This window comes from Sorghum bicolor, chromosome 1 (genome assembly GCF_000003195.3).
Source record: "Sorghum bicolor cultivar BTx623 chromosome 1, Sorghum_bicolor_NCBIv3, whole genome shotgun sequence".
Taxonomy (NCBI): Eukaryota; Viridiplantae; Streptophyta; class Magnoliopsida; order Poales; family Poaceae; genus Sorghum; species Sorghum bicolor.
This window is the reverse complement of record NC_012870.2, coordinates 12,226,910-12,244,861: the sequence shown is the minus strand read 5'-3', so window position 1 is coordinate 12,244,861 and position 17,952 is coordinate 12,226,910. Positions and strand designations below refer to the sequence as shown.

The following is a 17,952-nucleotide window of genomic DNA, read 5'->3' as shown; positions in this document are numbered from 1 at the left end:
AATATGCTGTTCATCGTGCAACAAGAGCATCTATCAATCTTACTGCCAACTACGCGTCTCCATCCAGAACCGAAATTACAAACTGAAAGTGCTAAGAAACTGAGAAAAACATAAAACAGATAGACTCACAGTAGTCACAGAACTACAGGATCGATAGAACAGATGCAGAATAGATCAGAACACACCATAATTTCCATAGCAAAACAGCATTACCACCCAAAGTTCCATCAAGTTCCTTTCGACTATCATGCAATTAATACTGAAAGAGACAAGATTTCATCCAGCAACAAAGAGCATCCATCAATCTTACTACTACCAACTACGCGTCCCCCGTCCAACACTGAAACTGCAAGTTCAAAGTGAAATAGAATCAAACAGGATCACATGCATCACTGCCCTCCCTGTAGACATCAGCAGCCGGGATCGTTGCAGAGGCCGTCGATGTGGAGGCGCAGTCGCCGAAGGGTCCTCTGACATTCTGTCTGAGATGAATGGATGTATGCGATAGCTCGAGTATCTACCCTGGGAACTATGGTAGATGTACAAAGGAACGACATTAGGTAGGGCAAAGTCGGTCCGTCTCAGGTGGTACAGCTCACAACACAGCTTCATGAACTGTTGTGAGCTGTTTTTTTTTTGTCAAATACTTATTTTCAAAACAGCTTTATGAGTGAAGCTGTTTTTCCTCTCCTCTCGCAAAGACATAAGTTGGGATGAAGCTGGAAAAAAAATAGCTTATTGCAGCTTCTCCTTCATTTCTCTCTCTCAACTATGTATGAAGTAGTTGGTGAAGCTATTTTGCCAAACACTTTGTCCAAAACAGCTCAGCTTCATCTAGAGAGTCACTCATAGAGCTATTTTCTAAAAAAAACAGCTTTACTAGTGAAATTGAGCTGTGCCCAAACAAGCCCTCGGTTGATCGGGATGAACGGTGCTGCTGAAACAGAGTGGCTGAAGATGTTTCTATAGCGGGGATGGCTTCTTATAACAGTAGGCAAAAAATAAGCACCTTGTAATTATTGTGCTCTTCTCTTATTAATGAAAGCAGTAACGGATCTTCGGAAAAAAAAGAACTAGGTAGGTCTTGATTTCGATAATATGTAATTTAATAGTTATAGTGTCATGGAGAAAATAGGGTATTATAAATAAAATATAAATTGATGATAAATCTAGAATGGTAGAAATATATCCATAATTGGCTCTCTCTTTTCTGTAATACTCAAGAGGATTGTGTATCGTTTTATTAAGGAAAAAGAGTTTGGAACAAAACAACAAGCCAAAAAAAACTCAGCAAGGAGCATAAAACAAAGGGCTTTGCTGTCGTACTCTCAAGTAACTGTGAACCGTTAATTTAATTAGATCGGATGGTTATAATCATTTATTACTTCTTACGAGGTAGTATGTGAACTAAGAAAAGTTTTAGATATAAAGATTTTTTTTTAGATCCAATTGATATGTATATGATCTATTAGATATAGGAAATCTTTTTATTTTTGCAACTTTAGATATAACGTAAATTAAATAGAATAAACTAATTACATGAACGGATTTCAAAATTTATATGCACGTATTTCAAAACAAAGTACATGCACATATATGAAACTTATATGCACTGTATATGATCTATTAGATATAGAGAATCTTTTTATTTTTGCAACTTTAGATATAACGTAAATTAAATAGAATAAACTAATTACATGAACTTATTTCAAAATTTATATGCACGTATTTCAAAACAAAGTACATGCACATATATGAAACTTATATGCACTAATTATTATAAATTTTTTTGACCACTTTTAAGTCAAAAAAGAATTCATCAAACTTTATACATCATGACCCCCGCCCCCCCCCCGCCCCCCAAAAAAAAAAAATGTGAGGTACATATGCCCAACAAACATTTTCATCCTCCACAAAAAAATACATGCTTATAATATATGTAAGTACGTGACAATTTTATTTTATTTTATTTTATTTCAAGGCCTTCTTAATTTTATAATATAATTTCATTTGAGTTAGCACAATGGTGATATACGCATGCATGTATGGATCTGCCAGGTGTGCAATGAACAAGGGAATTAAGGGCACACCGCCGGCCAGTTTCTGTTTCTCCTGTGCATGTAGAGATTTGAAAATATAATCATTTTCTTTTTTGTTTTCCTATGTTAATTAATTAATTTTAAAAATCTAAAAATTAATGGCTCAGATTTATTTAAAATATTACCTCCTATAAGGTAAAGAGTATACCATAGCATTGCCTAAAACAAAAGAGCTCCAGAGGAGACAAAAAAGCTAGGAGATCTCCTATACATACATACAGCTATCTCCTATACAACTATAAAAAGAATAAAAGTAAGACGTCCCTTGTGCGACTTCCGTCCGTCGGTCCGCTTCGCCCTGCGATCCCCTTCCGCTCGCGACCGCGTTTCTCCCCAGCGACATCTCCCCCAATCACGCCGCAGATCGCACCCTCTCTCTTCCCCCAGCCCCTTCGTTCTTCTCCCTAGCGACATCTCCCCCAATCACGCCGTCGCAGATCGCACCCTCTTCCTTCCCCCAGCCCCTTCGTTCTTCTCCCCTGCGACCATCTCCACCGCGACCATCTCCCCCGTGTCCCTGGCAGATCGCGCGTCTCTCCCTGCGTTTGCTGTAGGTGCGCTTCCCCGTCACACCTCACGCCTCGGCACAACAAGGCCAGGAAGGCCGCCGCCTCCTTTGTCGTGGCCTTCGCCACCACTGGCACCAGCGACTCGTGTTGCTTCCACAGCATCACCGTCATCCTCGAAGTCGCGCGCCCGTGCCATCAACGTCGCACACACTGCGACCGCCCTCGCCCGTGGCATATGATAGGTAAGATCCGTCACCATCGCCATCCCCATGTTATTTATTCAGACAAGATCCTTTGCCTTCAATTGGGATGTCTTCTGCATATATTTTTAGTCCTAAGATCAATCCGAGGATATGTGATTTGTATGGTACAAAGTCACATGCATCGCGAATCTGTTGAGTTGTTGGATTTCTATTCATTCCAAATTCGAATAGATGGCTAGCTATAATCAACTGGGATTTGACCTGACAGCTGATTTGTTGTAAGTCCAACATGAAAAGATTTGATAGATGGCCAAGTGTTGGTGGAATTCCACCGATGAAATTATTCAAGTTTAAATCTCTTTATGAGAACAATTAGTGACTATTGAATTCGTATTATGTGCAGAAGCAACGTAGAGGCAAGACAAGCAATGGACGCACACAAGGTGCAAAATAAGAGTTCATGAGAATTGATCAATCTCTGCATCAAGAGAGAAGAGAGAGGGTAATTTATTTTTGTTCTTTTCTCCCATTGTGCTAGGATGCAGCGGCCAGTGAATTTTAATTTAAAGTGTACTAGATAAAAAAATGAGCACTTGAGTTTAAAGCATTAGTACTGGATCCTTCACTTTTTTTCATTTTCCATGTGTCTGAAGAGAAGATAATAATAGAACATAGATGCAACAGTTCTCTTTTTATATTGTTTCCTCTATGAAACAAAACTTATTGAATAGGTGAAAATATGGATTCAGAAAGGGGTCTATTGTGACCATCAGAGAGCAAAGCACTGAGTAAATTTACAATGCTACTTGCATGAATTGGTTGCTTACTCAATATATTTACTAATTTCTATAGAGTAGTGGAAAAGGAATTTGTTGTTTCTTTCAGTAATACTTTGGTTTGAGCAATAATCTGAACAAATCCGGTAATAACTTAACATGGCTTGAAATTACAAGTCGAAGTAATACCAACAGCAAAGATCAAGGCATCAAGCAGAGTAGCATATGTCCTTGCAGTTAATTTTTCAATCAGTCTAAAAAGGTTCAAACACATAAAGAAAAGAAATTGGTTACATGAGATTAGGGTGGGCTGTACAAATTTCAATAGTGTAATAATTGTTGTAGGATGGATTTAGATATAAGCAGTGGACATTGCTGCTATGTCACCAAATTAATTATTTACATTTTTTTATGCTTTTCTGGTAGCATCGTAGTACTGATTTCAGAAGTTATAATGAACAAAGTTTGCCAATTTGCCAACTTGAGTTATATGTGAAATTACTCAAGCATTTGATCTGCTCTTGGCATGATTACTATTTCTCATCGTTGCTTCAGCTCTTCCTAGGAATTCTTGTGTAGTAATTCGAAATTGCTATCGTCCTACAAGGTTGAGGGCCATGGCAAAGGCGTCCCCAACGTTGCAGTGCAGTATCCCCTTCACCGCTCCTCTCAGTCTCAGTTGTCGGATTCCAAGTTTGGAGTTGCCGAGTTGGGTAATATAGTGACAACAGATTTCAAACATGGTTGGTAGTTTAGTGACTACTGGCTGTATGGATGGTTGAATCAAACTGTCTTTTTCTGATGGTGTGCTGATTCTACCTGCAATAAGGGTCCAAATTTTTTGCATTGAAGTCTGGTCCTATTTTGATCCATAGGAGAAGAAGCTTCAGCTCAGCCCCCCTTGCACTAGAAGTAGAACCATTCCTAAGGTATACATTTTTCTGGTCAGAATTTCTTCTGTAGCAGCACATAGCTTTTTGGGTGTTGTTTTGACTAAATGGAGCAAATGAATCTATAAACAATTTATATTTGTTCTTTCATTGAAATGCTCCTAGAGATGCGTTTGAACTGATTTTTCTGTGTGCCCATGTATGTAAACACTGTGAGTGATACTAGCATTTGTGTGTTTCTCTGTAGTTCAGTATATTTTTGTGTTTCACCGTAATCTATTTAATAACATTTCTATGATAATAATTCTTCCTGCTAATACTTTCAAGTACGCTCTCTAGGTTCTTGCTGCAGATAGTATGTTTCATAGTTTTAGACTATGACAAAAAGGCTTGCATCATTTTCTGGCTTGTGCTGCTTACGGACGGCTACGTATCGCTATCTGTTAGTCAGGTAACCCTTCAAAGACTGCTTGTGTTCTACCTTTCATCACGCAAATGTCTGATATTGATCTGCAATAGCAAAATCATTAGCATGCGTGATACAATGTGCATCCTTCATGCATCCTACAGGGCATATGTTGATCTGCATTACCAAGACACTTGCTCATAATCTTTGATTTCAGCTTTACCTTTATGTATCCCTACAAAATTGTGTAGTGTGTGTTATGCGACAATTAAACTGGCAGTTCTTATACTGATAGATGCCTAACTTGCTCCAAAAATGGAGGATTGCGTATTTTTTTGTCACTGTTTAAAAATTCGAAAGTGGCGCCGATCTAATCTGAAATACTTGCAAAAATATCTATGTAGTGATTGTGCTACTACTTGCACTGCACAATTTATCACCTCATTTTAAATAAGTATACTAATGAACTACCATGTTGTATCATTGATAGGTGATCCGACAGACTCAACTGTTTTGAGAAACTTGTGTGTGGGATTAAGGCATTCTCTATTGGAGAACAAAGCTACCATACGTGGAATCAGCAGGGTTCAGGTAGGTTACCAAATAATTATTTCTTTCAGCTACCCAGTCTTATCTGACATATATAGTCATTGCAGTCTTAAATCAACTATAAATTTGTTGAATCACCAAAAGAGACATCTACCCAGTAGAAGGCTTCATGAGATTTATGGAACTTTCAATTGGTTCTATGTCTTCTATGTCCACTTGTTTGAATTTATTAGTTGTAGTGATAAAGACAAGGTAACAATTTAATACAGTATAATCCTTGCCCTTGGTCTACTGTTTGTGATTCGTTGTGTGTCAATTACCACCTCCAGTTGAGGCCTTAGGGATTAGGGCAAATCGCTGGTAATCATGTTTCTTGTGTGTTGTTTTGTTGCGTGGTTTTCTGCCAAGGTCATGGAGGTAACAGGTATGCCTTCAGCTGGAACTTGTGAGGTACCCCACTGACCTCCTCTGTTTCTTGGTTAATGTCCAATTTTTGTTGCTATTACACTGACTAACTGGATTGATTGGCTTATGTCTTGTGCCTGGATTATCGGCCAATATCATTCCTTTCTCTTGCTTGCCTATCATCTCCTATCCTGAAAGGTCACATACTCACAACTTCGTTTCATACTTACAATGATCATGATCAACTATACTGTTTTTATAGGGGCAACTTGCACGGTTCTGCTCAAGCTTTGTTTTTTGTTGCTCATCAGCCGACTGTTTCATTGCTGCTGCCATATGCTTCACGAGGAGCCTGATGCTGCACCCATGAACACATCCAATTTTGGATAGCTAATTTATTTCAATAAAATAGATAATATTGTAGTTTTCTGGAGAGCTCTAGCTTGAATAAACTGGTCATGATGAGAGGATCAGATAGAGACTTGGTAGGCTGCTCTCTAAAATGCATTATGCAGTCACTGAAAACTTTGTTCCTTAAATACTATATTGTGGTACCCATATGATTCACATGAGTTTGCAAATAACTGTATTTATTTAAGTGATAGGAAACAATCATTTTTAACGAAGTTGATCAACTATGAACTTAGCTGTATCACAAAAATGTCTATATAGTAGAGTTGGTGAGCCTATGATGCCAAACTCTTCATAGTTGTGTTAATTTTATGAACTTTGCTTTTTGATTAAATGCCATTTTAATATTGGTATTTAATTTTAGAGTATTGTTTTCTTATCATGCGATCCATGTGTTTTTAGATTCGTGGAACTGATGTATAGATTATTCAAAATGAAATAGTGCATTGTCCATATATATCTTATATAAACCATTTATGCCGAATCTGTGTTTTTGTAGCTTGGAGTCTTATTCGAACTGTAAGAAGAAGGCTAGGATTTCTTGGGGTTACTAGATCAAGAACACCTTGTACTATCAACTTGCCATCCCAAACATGCTCGCAAGGCTGCAGTCCTATCATTTGATCTGTGCCGCTCTGCACAGCCGATCTTGGTACATTTTTTGTTGGGAAATAGTTATGTTTGGTCCTCGTGCATGTAGATGTATAGTCTGTGACCTAATTTTTTATCCAATTTCCATTTTGATGTGCTGTAATCAGAAGAGGATTTGCTTACTATATTTTGTATGTCACAAAATTGTGATAGCTTACTATATTCTGTGTTATGTCAGCCATTAAAATTGCAACAGAAAATAGTTGATTGGTTACAACTATATATATATATATATATATATATATATATATATATATATATATATATATATATATATATATATATATATATATATATATTTTGACTGACTGATTTTCATGGCTTATCACTGTAATCCAAAAAATAAAATTAGTATTATCAAACAGACTATTTATTTCTAATTACGTTTCTTCATGTGGTGTCATTATATAGCATCAATTTAGTCACTGCAGGCATCTTCCTTAATTTTTTTCCTCAAAATGGGGAGACTTAACTTGGTGATTATAGGAAGATTTTGGTTGTTTAAATATCGTCATGGCGTTAGCACGAGTTCATTACAGATTGATTGAGGTACAAGTGTGCCTTTTGTGTTTCTTTTAGCAATCACAATTTGCTAAACATTAGAGTTGGTGAGCAGCCGCTGTATTATTTTTACGAACTTTGCTTTTTTAATTAAATATCACTTTAACGGTATTTAATTTTAAAGTATTGTTATCTTATCGTGCGATCTATGTGTGTTAGTACAAAAATTTAATTGTCCCGTAGCAACGCACGGGTACGCTACCTAGTACAGCTAAAAAGACTAAAAAGTGGACAATTTTTTGGTGCAACAATTTCCTTCGTTCGTCCGTCTGCCATCCATGCGAACCCCTCACCCCCGACGCCTCCCACCCCGCGCTTGACCCCCACTCCCCCGACGCCATCTCTCCCCCGCATGCGACTTCTCCTCAATCTCTCCCCCACGCTCCTCCTCAATCTCTCCCCCACGGTGAGGCACCAGCGGACATGGGGCCGCCCCACCAGGCGAGGGCGCCGGCCAAGGACGCGAGGCCGCCCACCACCGGCCACCAGGGCGCAGGGCCCTGCTCTCTCCCCCATGGTTAGGCACCAACGGACACGGGGCTGCCCCACCAGGCGAGGGCGCCGGCCAAGGACGTGAGGCCGCCCACCGCCGGCCACTAGGGCGCAGGGCCCTGCTCTCTCCCCCACGGTGAGGCACCAGTGGACACGGGGCCGCCCCACCAGGCGAGGGCGCCGGCTAGCCAGGTGCCTAGGTTTTCGTCGGGGCCCCTTGGCCATGTCTTCGCTGGACCCTTCGCCGGCGACGAGCACCAACAGGTACACCCACCCCTTCCCTGCTCTCCCTTCTGTGTGAAGCCGAGGACCCAAACCCTAACTTAAGCTATTTGGTGTACTCAGATCTGATCTAATATCAAGCCTACCAAATTTCGTTAAGCACATTCCCATAGATGTTGTTATGTTATTAAATAAATTTATTTTTGCTTCGTCGAATGCACTGGTGAGACACAACAATACTCTGTTGACTAGCTGTTCGTTAATTTGGTTTTGAGAAAGATAAACTGCAGCAAGTGATTGTATGTTCCATGTGTATATTTCCTGGGAGGAGTCCAAGGAAGGATCATGTGATTCATTGTTTCGCAACTGATATCTGGAAGATCTGATGAAAGCAGACCAAGTAATGGTTTTTTTCTCAACATGTGAACTACTTGATGTTACAATGTGATCTCGAGGCCTTTGCGTGCCCTATAGAATGCCGAGGAGCTCGACGTCGCCGACAGGCTGATGGCACTCGTTGGGATCGGTGATTGTGAGTATACATACCATTGTCAAAATTCAGCCACCTTTGATCATCTTTTTTTTTTTCCTTTTTGTATGGTGCTTAATCTGCTGCTTTACCAGTGCGAGTCATTGAGAAGGATGATGCTGGGGACAATGATGAGGAAGAAGATGATGGGGTTCATACACCTTTGATATTTTCTATCTAATCTTTGCATGACTCGATTGTCATAGGTAATTTTGTACCTTCGGATAGTTTCACAAAAAAATACTAAGATTATTGCTGGTAATAATACAAACACAGGAACTATTTAAGGCAGTGAAATATCTTACCACATCATTTCTCTGAGCTCTAGAATTAATTAGGTGGTAGTATGTACTACTAAATCATAATCTTGAGCGGGTAGTCATAATTGGCTTCTTGCTAGAAAGAGACAAAATGTTAATCGAATTTACATAATCTTATGATAATGTTTCCACCTCTATAAACATGCAGGCATGGTAGTTTGGAAGAAACTAGCAGTGGCTTGATCTTTATCTCTATTGGATTGTTCAGATAAGCAAGGGAAATGGTTGGGTTTGTCTCCCTGTTTTGTTTAGCTCAACAGACTTAATTTATGACTATGGCGCTGGTTATTTATGCATTCCATTAGACCACAATGATTCGCTCATGAGTTGTTGCCCGTAGATGAAAAATACTTAACAATCATACATACTAATAGCCATTTCTTTAATATTTGTCTGAATTTTTTCATGTTTAAATGGTATAATTTTAATTCCTTTTTTCTTTGAGATGGATTTTTTCTTTTTTACTAATAGCCCGCAGATGATAAAGCAGTTCAGGGAAAATCAAGGATGACAGCTCCGTTGAAGGTAGAGCCATCAATGACAAAGCTGTTGAGACAGAGCAAAGAATGATAAGGACATTAAGGACGGAATAATGGATGCTAAGGCCATTGAATGTGAAGTCACTGATGATAAACCTATTCAGAGGAAAGTAACTAATGGTAATGCCATTTATCTAGGATTTATATTCATGCATCAAAATTTTGGTCCTCAGATAGGAAAGCTTCAGTTGCAAAAAATACATGACGCTACCGAGGAGCACTTAAGAATAAAGTTGCCATCATGGAATTAGAGTTGCTCTGATGACATTTTGCCTTGGTTTGTTGTCTGTCTGGTTTTTGTATCTCATGCCATTATTAACAAGTAATTTATGCTTGCAAGTTGCAGAAGGCTGCGCTAAAAGGAGTGATTTCTGGTTGTAATTGCAATATACATTGCTTTTATCTGTCCTGTAATGGCTCCAAGGTATGGGTTCCGAAGTCTACCAGCTGTTAAAGAACAAAAACTTTATATTTATTATGCTACTCTTCTTCTCATTTTACAGGTTATTTCAGCCTGTTACTTTGAACAATAGGCTGGAAGCACCAAAAAAACACCCTGCGGATCATGCTTTGAGCAATTTTCTAAGTGCATCCGCAAATTCTTCTAATACATTTCACAATATTTTCAAATGCTGCCGAGCTTGTTCTTTTGTCATCACAAACTGAAAACATACTATGTCAAGGTTGTCTTGGGTCCATGCAACCCCTTGCCGCATCATAGAGCAAACAATGTGCTACATATTCTTGTGCCCAAATAGCTATGTTCTCACCATTGGTTAGATAATTAATATGAAATATCTGTCTGATATGTTTAGATACTAAGTAACTTTTTTTGTTCTATTTAGGTTCATAGTTTCAGCTTTGATTGAAAAATTGGCTTAAAAATGAAAATTTTCTACTTACATGTGCATTGGTTGAGTCATGAGTGGATAGATGCTCTGTGAAGCTGATCTGCTTTGTATGAATGTCCTTGCATAGCACTTCACTTCATATGGCAGGTCAACATGATACTTGATCACACTACGGGAACTAAGATGGAGATTGGAGACCTCCCTCGGACCTGTCAATGACCATGCCAGAGTCAAGATCATCCAAGAGTGCTAAAGTTTCACCTTAAAGACAAGATTTGGGTGTGTTGCTAATAGACAAGACACACAAAAGGTTAGGTGCAGGTCGAGGTTCATCTTCAAAAAGAAAATTCATAACACATCCAAGAGATGAGATTTTTGTGTGTAAACAATTTATTATAGCCTTATATTTTGAGTACGTAACCCCATGTAAATTATATTAGAAACGATACGATGTGCAAATTGACTCGGTTTGCACCTTACAAGTGTTAAGCCAAGATGAGACATCCTCCTCTTGTAGTTTGGTGTTTGGTACTATAAAGTTCCCATTATGATGCTAATGGCTTATTTATCTTACATGTTAGCTAAATTGAGCATCATTTACTATCAATCCTTATAGATATATATTTCTATGTTGCTTTCTCTCCGGTATGTGCTAAGTTGATATTTGCATATATGCACTTGATGGCTGACTTACCAAAGAGTGACTATAAAAGCAAGAATAGATGGGTATGATATAATATCATAGGAATAAAATGATCTGTAGCAACGATGGGCATGATCGAAAATGACCGATGCAGCGGAGCTTATGGATTTATTGGCTTGAAAAATAAATATTGGAGATTTCTTTCTACCGATATAATATATTTATCTTAGTCGATTTAACATTAGAATTTGTTAGCTTGCGACCCATGCTCTCTGTGACTCTGTTAGTTTTACGGACATTGCCTTTTATATTAAATATCACTTTAATATCAATATTTAATTGTCTAATATTGTTATCTTATCGTGTGATCTATGTATTTTAGTATAAAAGTTTAACTGTCCCGTAGCAACGCACGGGCATCCTACCTACTCAAATTACAAGACTTAAAGTGTTACTCTCCCGACAGAAGGCCTTCCGGGTTTCTTGCTCCTGCTGCTAACATCCAACGCTCCGCTTCGGTTTTGATGATCAGCAGGATGTCCATCACCGAGGAGGCGGCATCACGGAAGCAGCCGGCGTTCCGCTCCTTCCAGATTTGCCACGGGACCAGGGTGAACAGCGAGTCGAATCCTTTGCATGCCGTCCCATGGTAGGCCGATCTGAGTCGCCGCCACCAGCATATGACCGAGCGTTCGGTGGCCGAAAGGGGATGGCCGAGTGCCGAGCAGATGTGGAACCATACCGTACCTCTCGCGCGTAAGGGCAGCAGCACAAGAGATGATCGATTGTCTCAGTAGTTTGGTCGCAGATGTAGCATTCATCTCTTGTTTGAATTCTGTGTCTCGCTCGATGGTCATTGGTCCAATGTCGAGGTCTGAATGTTAGCAATAGGAAGATCTTTACCCTCAGAGGTGCCCACGTCTGGCTGTTTTCAGTCTGAAGTTCGTTTTACCATTCCATCTCTGTAAATAAATATGGTTTATTAGAAATCAATTGACTTCAATAAACATTACTGGGCTGGAATAACACCCGGGCAGAACAAGACAAACTAACTTCCCTGTTGCCTTTCACACATCATCTTGTGATGCTTTTAGTTGACAGATGCACAAATTATCTTTTCTTTTGGAATCTGTAGACTGAATCTAGCATGTACAAGATTATTTCTTGATCATTAACTTATTTCTTGATGCATTCAGAATCTAGCATGTACAAGATAGGAGTAATGAAGAAAACATTTGGACCTGCTCTGAATGCATCAAGAGATAGTAATGCAGAAGATTTTGTAAGCTGCACTGTTGAGCTTTCTGCTACTCCATTTTGTATTAGCATCTTTACTTTTGTGTACATCTCTGCTGGTATGCTTGTTCATTTTTTTTTCTTGTTTGTAAATATGTATCATGATTTATTGCGACATGTATAGTAGGGCATTGGTGCAAACATCAAAGATTTACACTGTAGCCACAGGAAGATAGTGCTAGACTGTCTTTCTGGTTCTAATGGCAAGGAGAGTATTGCTAAAGCAGCCAATTTACTTTGCTCAGCTTATTTCAATGGTGATGCTCATGGAGATTTTTTTTAGATAATGGATAAACAAATATCCGGCCTCTACATCAAGAGATGTACACAGCCACTTATTACAGTGTTTGGGGGAATCACAGTGAGAGCCATAGTCTTATAAATCGACCAGGACGCTAAAGCAAACAATATAAATGTCTCCAACCCCTATTGGAAAATTCTAGAGCAATAATTTCTAACTTCTTGCTCATCCTTGAGAGGGCGTCCTTGGCTGACTCGTCACGCTGTAGCTGGGCCCAAGAGCGTAACCAACATGCTCCTCTGAAAATTACTTGCATAATTGAGTTAGATTTCATCTTATTAAAAATAACATCATTACGACATCTCCAGATAGCCCAGCAAAAAGCAGCCACCCCAACCCAAATCATATCTCTAGCCTTTCTATGTTGATTAATCAACCAGTTTCCAAACATATGGCTGATAGATTTAGGTTGGTTAAGATTAGTAGCAAAAAAGATAATCCTCCAAAACATTTTAGCAAGGGGGCAGTCTAGGAATAAATGTTGGATAGTTTCATTCCCAACTCCCCTTCTAATTTTTCCTTGCAAGGTTGTCTTTGGTTAAGACAATCCCCTTTGCAGGAACCAAAGAAAGATTTTAATTTTTAGGGGAATTTTTATCTTCCAGATCTTCTTATGATGGAAAGGTGGTCGTGTATCAATAAGATGGAGATACAAAGACCGGACAGAAAATAACCCTGATTTGGTTAAGCTCCATGTAAAGTGGTCCGATCCTTCTACCAATTGGACATTAGAGATCCGTGCTACTAAATTAAGCCATTCCGTAAGTTTATTATCCACTAAAGCCCTTTTAAAAGATATGTTTAGAGGGTTTGTGGCCATCACTTTCGAAACAGTTGCATGGGGATCACGCACTATGTTATATAAGGACGGATATTTAACTTTTAGTGGCTTATCTCCTACCCATGTATCATCCCAAAACCGGTAGTTCCATCTTTAATATCAAAGAAACCTTTCGCCAACACCTCGTATTTGATATGCATGAGGCCTCTCCAAAATGAGAGTCATTCGGTTTGGCTGTCACTTGGGTGAGGGTCTTAGATCTTAGGTATTTATTTCTTAAGAGAGATTGCCATATGCCTTCTTTATTTAGCAAATTGACCAGCCATTTTGCTAATAGGCATTTATTTTGTATCTGTAAATTTAAGATACCTAAGCCTCCTTGGTCCCTAGGGCGGCACAGGATGTCCCATTTAGCAAGTCTATATCTATATTTGTCTGTGGAGCCAGAAGAACCTTGATCTAAAATGATCTAGGTTTTTAATGACTCCTTTAGGGATCTCAAAAAAGGACATCATAAACATAGGTAAGCTGCTTAAGACTGAATTAATCAGGACTAGTCTTCTCCCATAAGACAGGTATTTTGCTTTCCAACAAGAAAGTTTCTGTTGGAAACGCTCTTCCACCTTGTTCCAATCGGAATTCAAGAGTTGTCTATGGTGCATTGGAATACCCAGGTATCTAAAGGGATATTTTCCGGGGTTGCACGCAAAGAGGCTAGTATATAAGGACTCCATCCCTTTTGCTGCACCATAGCAAAATATCTCGCTCTTGTGGAAGTTGATCTTAAGCCCAGATAACTGTTCAAAAGCGTATAGTAACAGTTTTAGATTTTGTGCTTGTTCTGGGTCGTGATCTAAGAAGATGATGGTGTCGTCCGCATATTGTAATATAGACATACCATCATCTATAAGGTGGGGGACGACTCCTCTTATCTGACCATCGGCTTTTGCTCTATTTATAAGAAGAGCTAGCATATCAGCAACGATGTTAAATAAGATTGGTGACATTGGGTCACCTTGTCTGAGACCGCGTTTGGTTTGGAAGTAGGGGCCTAGTTCATCATTGATTTTAATCCCTACACTTCCACCGGTGACCATTGTTTCGATCCACCGGCACCACTTGGGGGAGAAACCTTTCATGCGTAGCTTTTGTTGTAGAAAGGACCACTTCACCTTGTCGTATGATTTTTCAAAGTCAATTTTGAAAATGACACCGTCTCTTTTTTTTGTGTGTAGTTCATGGATGGTTTCGTGTAAGATTACGACCCCTTCCATTATGTTCCTACCCGGTATAAAGGCAGTCTGTGTTGGCCTCACCACTTTTTTAGCTACCAAGCTCAGTCTTTTCGTGCCCACTTTAGTGAATATCTTAAAGCTCACATTAAGAACACAAATTGGTCTGTATTGCTGAATTTTTATGGCATTATTGACTTTTGGGATTAAGGTGATAATGCCAAAATTCAAGCTGTGTAGATCGAGGGCCTCCCTATGAAAATTTGCAAATAGGGAAAGAAGGTCATCTTTGATCACTCCCCAGAACACCTGATAGAATTCCGCAGAAAATCCATCTGGCCCTGGGGCCTTATTATGTTCCATTTGAAAAACTGCATCCCGTACTTCAGATTCAGTAAACGGGCTAATGAGGATATCATTTTCCTCTGGGGACACCTGTGGGATATCCAGGTTTTGAGCCTCCATCAGGGAGATATCTGAGTTCTCTGGGGGGCCAAATAGGTCTTTATAATAATTAGTAATATGATTTTTGAGACGATCATCACCCACCAGCACTCCTTGATCATTCTCAAGTGGAGATGGCAAAAGGAAACCAACATTTACAGAAGCTGACATGGCTAGTGCGCTGAAAGCTGTAGGTATGCTTGGCAAAGTCACCCTTTCCTACATGCTCTGTTTCATATAATTATTTAGTTATTTATCATGCTTTACTGACTTTATCACCTAAGTTCTGGCTTCATCCATTAGGTTGTGGTGAACCAGAACCTGATCTTCTTTTTTTCGTGATCATGCCGAAGCATGTTTTTTTATTAAGAAGAAAAATTTTAGTTACAAGGATAGTGTCGACGGTAATTCAAGGTTACCTAGCACTACCCTACGCAAGGCAAGCAGCCTTAGCTGAGAATACGAAAACAATTACACAAAGCATAGTAAAGCGACTGAAAGAGTCAAGAGGGTGCCAACAGAGCCCCTAGCTGTCGGTATCCCGCACGGCACCAAGCCTCAGCTTCATCTTGGGACACTGAGCGAACGTCGACACTCCATTTAAAGTCCTTGCGTTGCGCTCCTTCCAGATGGCACAGCTGATGAGGAAGAAGAGGGAGTCAAAACCACGTCGCCGCAACCTTGGCAGCGCGTTCCTGCTACGCAATCACCATTGGATCGCCGGTGCGACCTCGACAAAGATGTCATGTTGAAGGTGCAGCTTCCTCATCTAGTAGTCCCAAACCTCACGACTGAAAACGCAACCAACATGATGCATGTGTTCGAGTCTTGCAACCCATGACAAAAACGTCTGTCCGCCGTCCAGCATCTGCCATGCATAACCAACCAAAAGAAAATTTTGATCTTGGATGGTGCAGAGGTCTTCTAAATCTATTTGGCACCAATAGGCGATGATGAACCGAGAAACATAGCGCCATATGCCGAGGCAGCTGAGTAATTTTGGTCCGCAGTGAGTCTCCATGCAAAGGTGTCTGGCTGCGAGGAGAGCTGCACCTCATCTAGCAGGTCGCAGAGCAGATCAACCTAAAGAAGGACCTGCACCGTGATCGGACCAGCGATGTGCCTGATCCAGGCATTACTGTGGAACCGTGAACGAAGAACCTGATCTTCTCATGTATGGTCCTGCTAGATGCCATTTAGGCTTTCCTGCATGGAGATTACGGTATACTGAAATTATGTAAGTTCTTTGTCAAGACATTAATGTTCCTAAGTGTGAAATTGTTATACAACAATATAATCATCATTAGAATTCCGTCTTCTATCACCACAATTGACAAATCTCTAATATTTCTTGTCCCAGGTATATGGGGCCACTGAAACCAATGAAATATGGGGCCATTGTGAAAGCCTTATATAACTGCTCAAAGAAATACCAAAATTTTGGTAAGCTTGGTTGCTTCAGGCTTGAGGCGAGGGCACGCAAAGCAAAACCCGACTCGGATAAGGGCAAGACGCAGACCTGCAGATCGGTTTCGAATGTTGTTGTTGCTTATATCTATCTATTGTACCCGGTCATTTGTGGCTTTCCATATTGTCTAACTCATCAAGATTATTGCAACCACGAAGAACTGAGTGTTTAGTTGCTCTTTGATTGCTTGATTATTTCTGAAAGTTCCTTCCTGCTATCTGGTTTTGTTGGATTACTACTGCCCAGTGCCCACCTCTATCATTAAAAAAAGGCTCGATTTTGAAAATGAGCTAACCTGGGAATCGAATTGGAAAAAAAAAATCCAACGGAAGCATTTATACATGTTGTGTTTGCTTTCAGCTGGGAGATCCGAGGACTGACCGCTGATTGCTCGACCTGCCTCAGGAATCGGAGCGTCGAGGCTTCCAATCCTTGAGGCGTGTCGTGGCCGCACGCCGGGCCTTCGGAGTTGTTCCGTCACGGCGGCGCGCGCTCTGCACTGGTGGTGGTGGCCCCAAAGTTAAACTAACCAAAACGCGACTCGACACAGCCGTCGCCTGGCACGATGCGTCCGTACGTGGGCGCGCGGCGGGGTCGTGTTCGTGGGGTATGGATTATTGTTTGCCTGCACGATGGGCTTTGTGGCTTAATTTGCTTCTCCATGTGCCTGCGTAGCGCGGCGTGCGTGCGACGCTCTGCCGACACGTACGTACTGCCGCATCTGTGGAAACACGTACCGTGCTTGGACGCCGTGAGCGACTTGTGTTGAGCGCCGATGCAACCGTCGTCGTTGGATCACATAAAAACGCAACCCGGCGTCCAGGTCGACCGAAAAGCGTTACGGGGGCTTTGACAAACCAGTAGTCAGACCGAAGAAGTCCCCGTGGGCAGCCGGCGACCACCCCGTCCTGGCGGCGTGGCGCACAGGCGAAGGCTTCGGGCGAAGACCGATTACTTCCGTCGAGTGGCCTCGTGGGTGGGACTGCAGGCAGGGCATCTGGCCTGACACGCAAAACCCGACTCGGACATGGGCAAAGACGCAGCAGACCAGATCGGATTCGAATTTTTGTTGCTTCTATTGTACCCGGTCATTTATTTAAACAGAGGCAGGCAGGGGCAGCAGCTACCGCAGCAGCAGTTGATGAAAACCGCAACCATGGGAGCCACGGCCAGCCCCAAGCGGATCAAGTCCACCGCCGCCTCCGCGCTGCCCGACGAGATCGTTGAGGAGATCCTCGCTCGCCTGCCAGCCAAGTCGCTCCGCCGCTTCCAGTGCGTGTCGCGGTCGTGGCACGGCCTCATCACGTCGCCGCCCTTCCGCCAGCTCCACTCCAGCCGACGAGCCTCCCAACCGCGTGGGCTTTTCGTCAGGCC

At 41.0% G+C, this 17,952-nt stretch overlaps 1 protein-coding gene and 2 long non-coding RNA genes across 7 annotated transcripts; all 3 read left to right on the top strand.

Annotated features, from left to right (window-relative positions):
- On the top strand, nucleotides 2,360-7,099 carry LOC110431624. Of its 2 annotated transcripts, none has more exons than XR_002449040.1 (5): nucleotides 2,360-2,850; nucleotides 3,215-3,313; nucleotides 4,143-4,516; nucleotides 4,817-4,928; nucleotides 5,374-7,099. It is a non-coding gene; the product is annotated as an uncharacterized LOC110431624 (long non-coding RNA). The 2 variants fall into 2 exon arrangements; XR_002449039.1 differs by having other exon boundaries at nucleotides 2,361-2,850; nucleotides 4,195-4,516.
- On the top strand, nucleotides 8,557-10,999 carry LOC110435084. 4 transcript variants are annotated; one of them, XR_002452751.1, is made up of 5 exons: nucleotides 8,557-8,706; nucleotides 8,799-8,909; nucleotides 9,514-9,682; nucleotides 9,909-9,986; nucleotides 10,066-10,999. It is a non-coding gene; the product is annotated as an uncharacterized LOC110435084 (long non-coding RNA). The 4 variants fall into 4 exon arrangements; XR_002452750.1 differs by having other exon boundaries at nucleotides 9,502-9,682; XR_002452748.1 differs by having other exon boundaries at nucleotides 9,495-9,682.
- Nucleotides 11,766-17,720, top strand: LOC8057226 (dehydrodolichyl diphosphate synthase complex subunit NUS1). Its single transcript, XM_002466695.2, has 8 exons — nucleotides 11,766-11,799; nucleotides 12,253-12,338; nucleotides 12,480-12,619; nucleotides 15,240-15,304; nucleotides 15,414-15,438; nucleotides 16,276-16,347; nucleotides 16,471-16,553; nucleotides 17,683-17,720. Exons 1-8 carry the CDS (start codon nucleotides 11,766-11,768, stop codon nucleotides 17,718-17,720), a joined length of 543 nt encoding a protein of 180 aa, XP_002466740.2.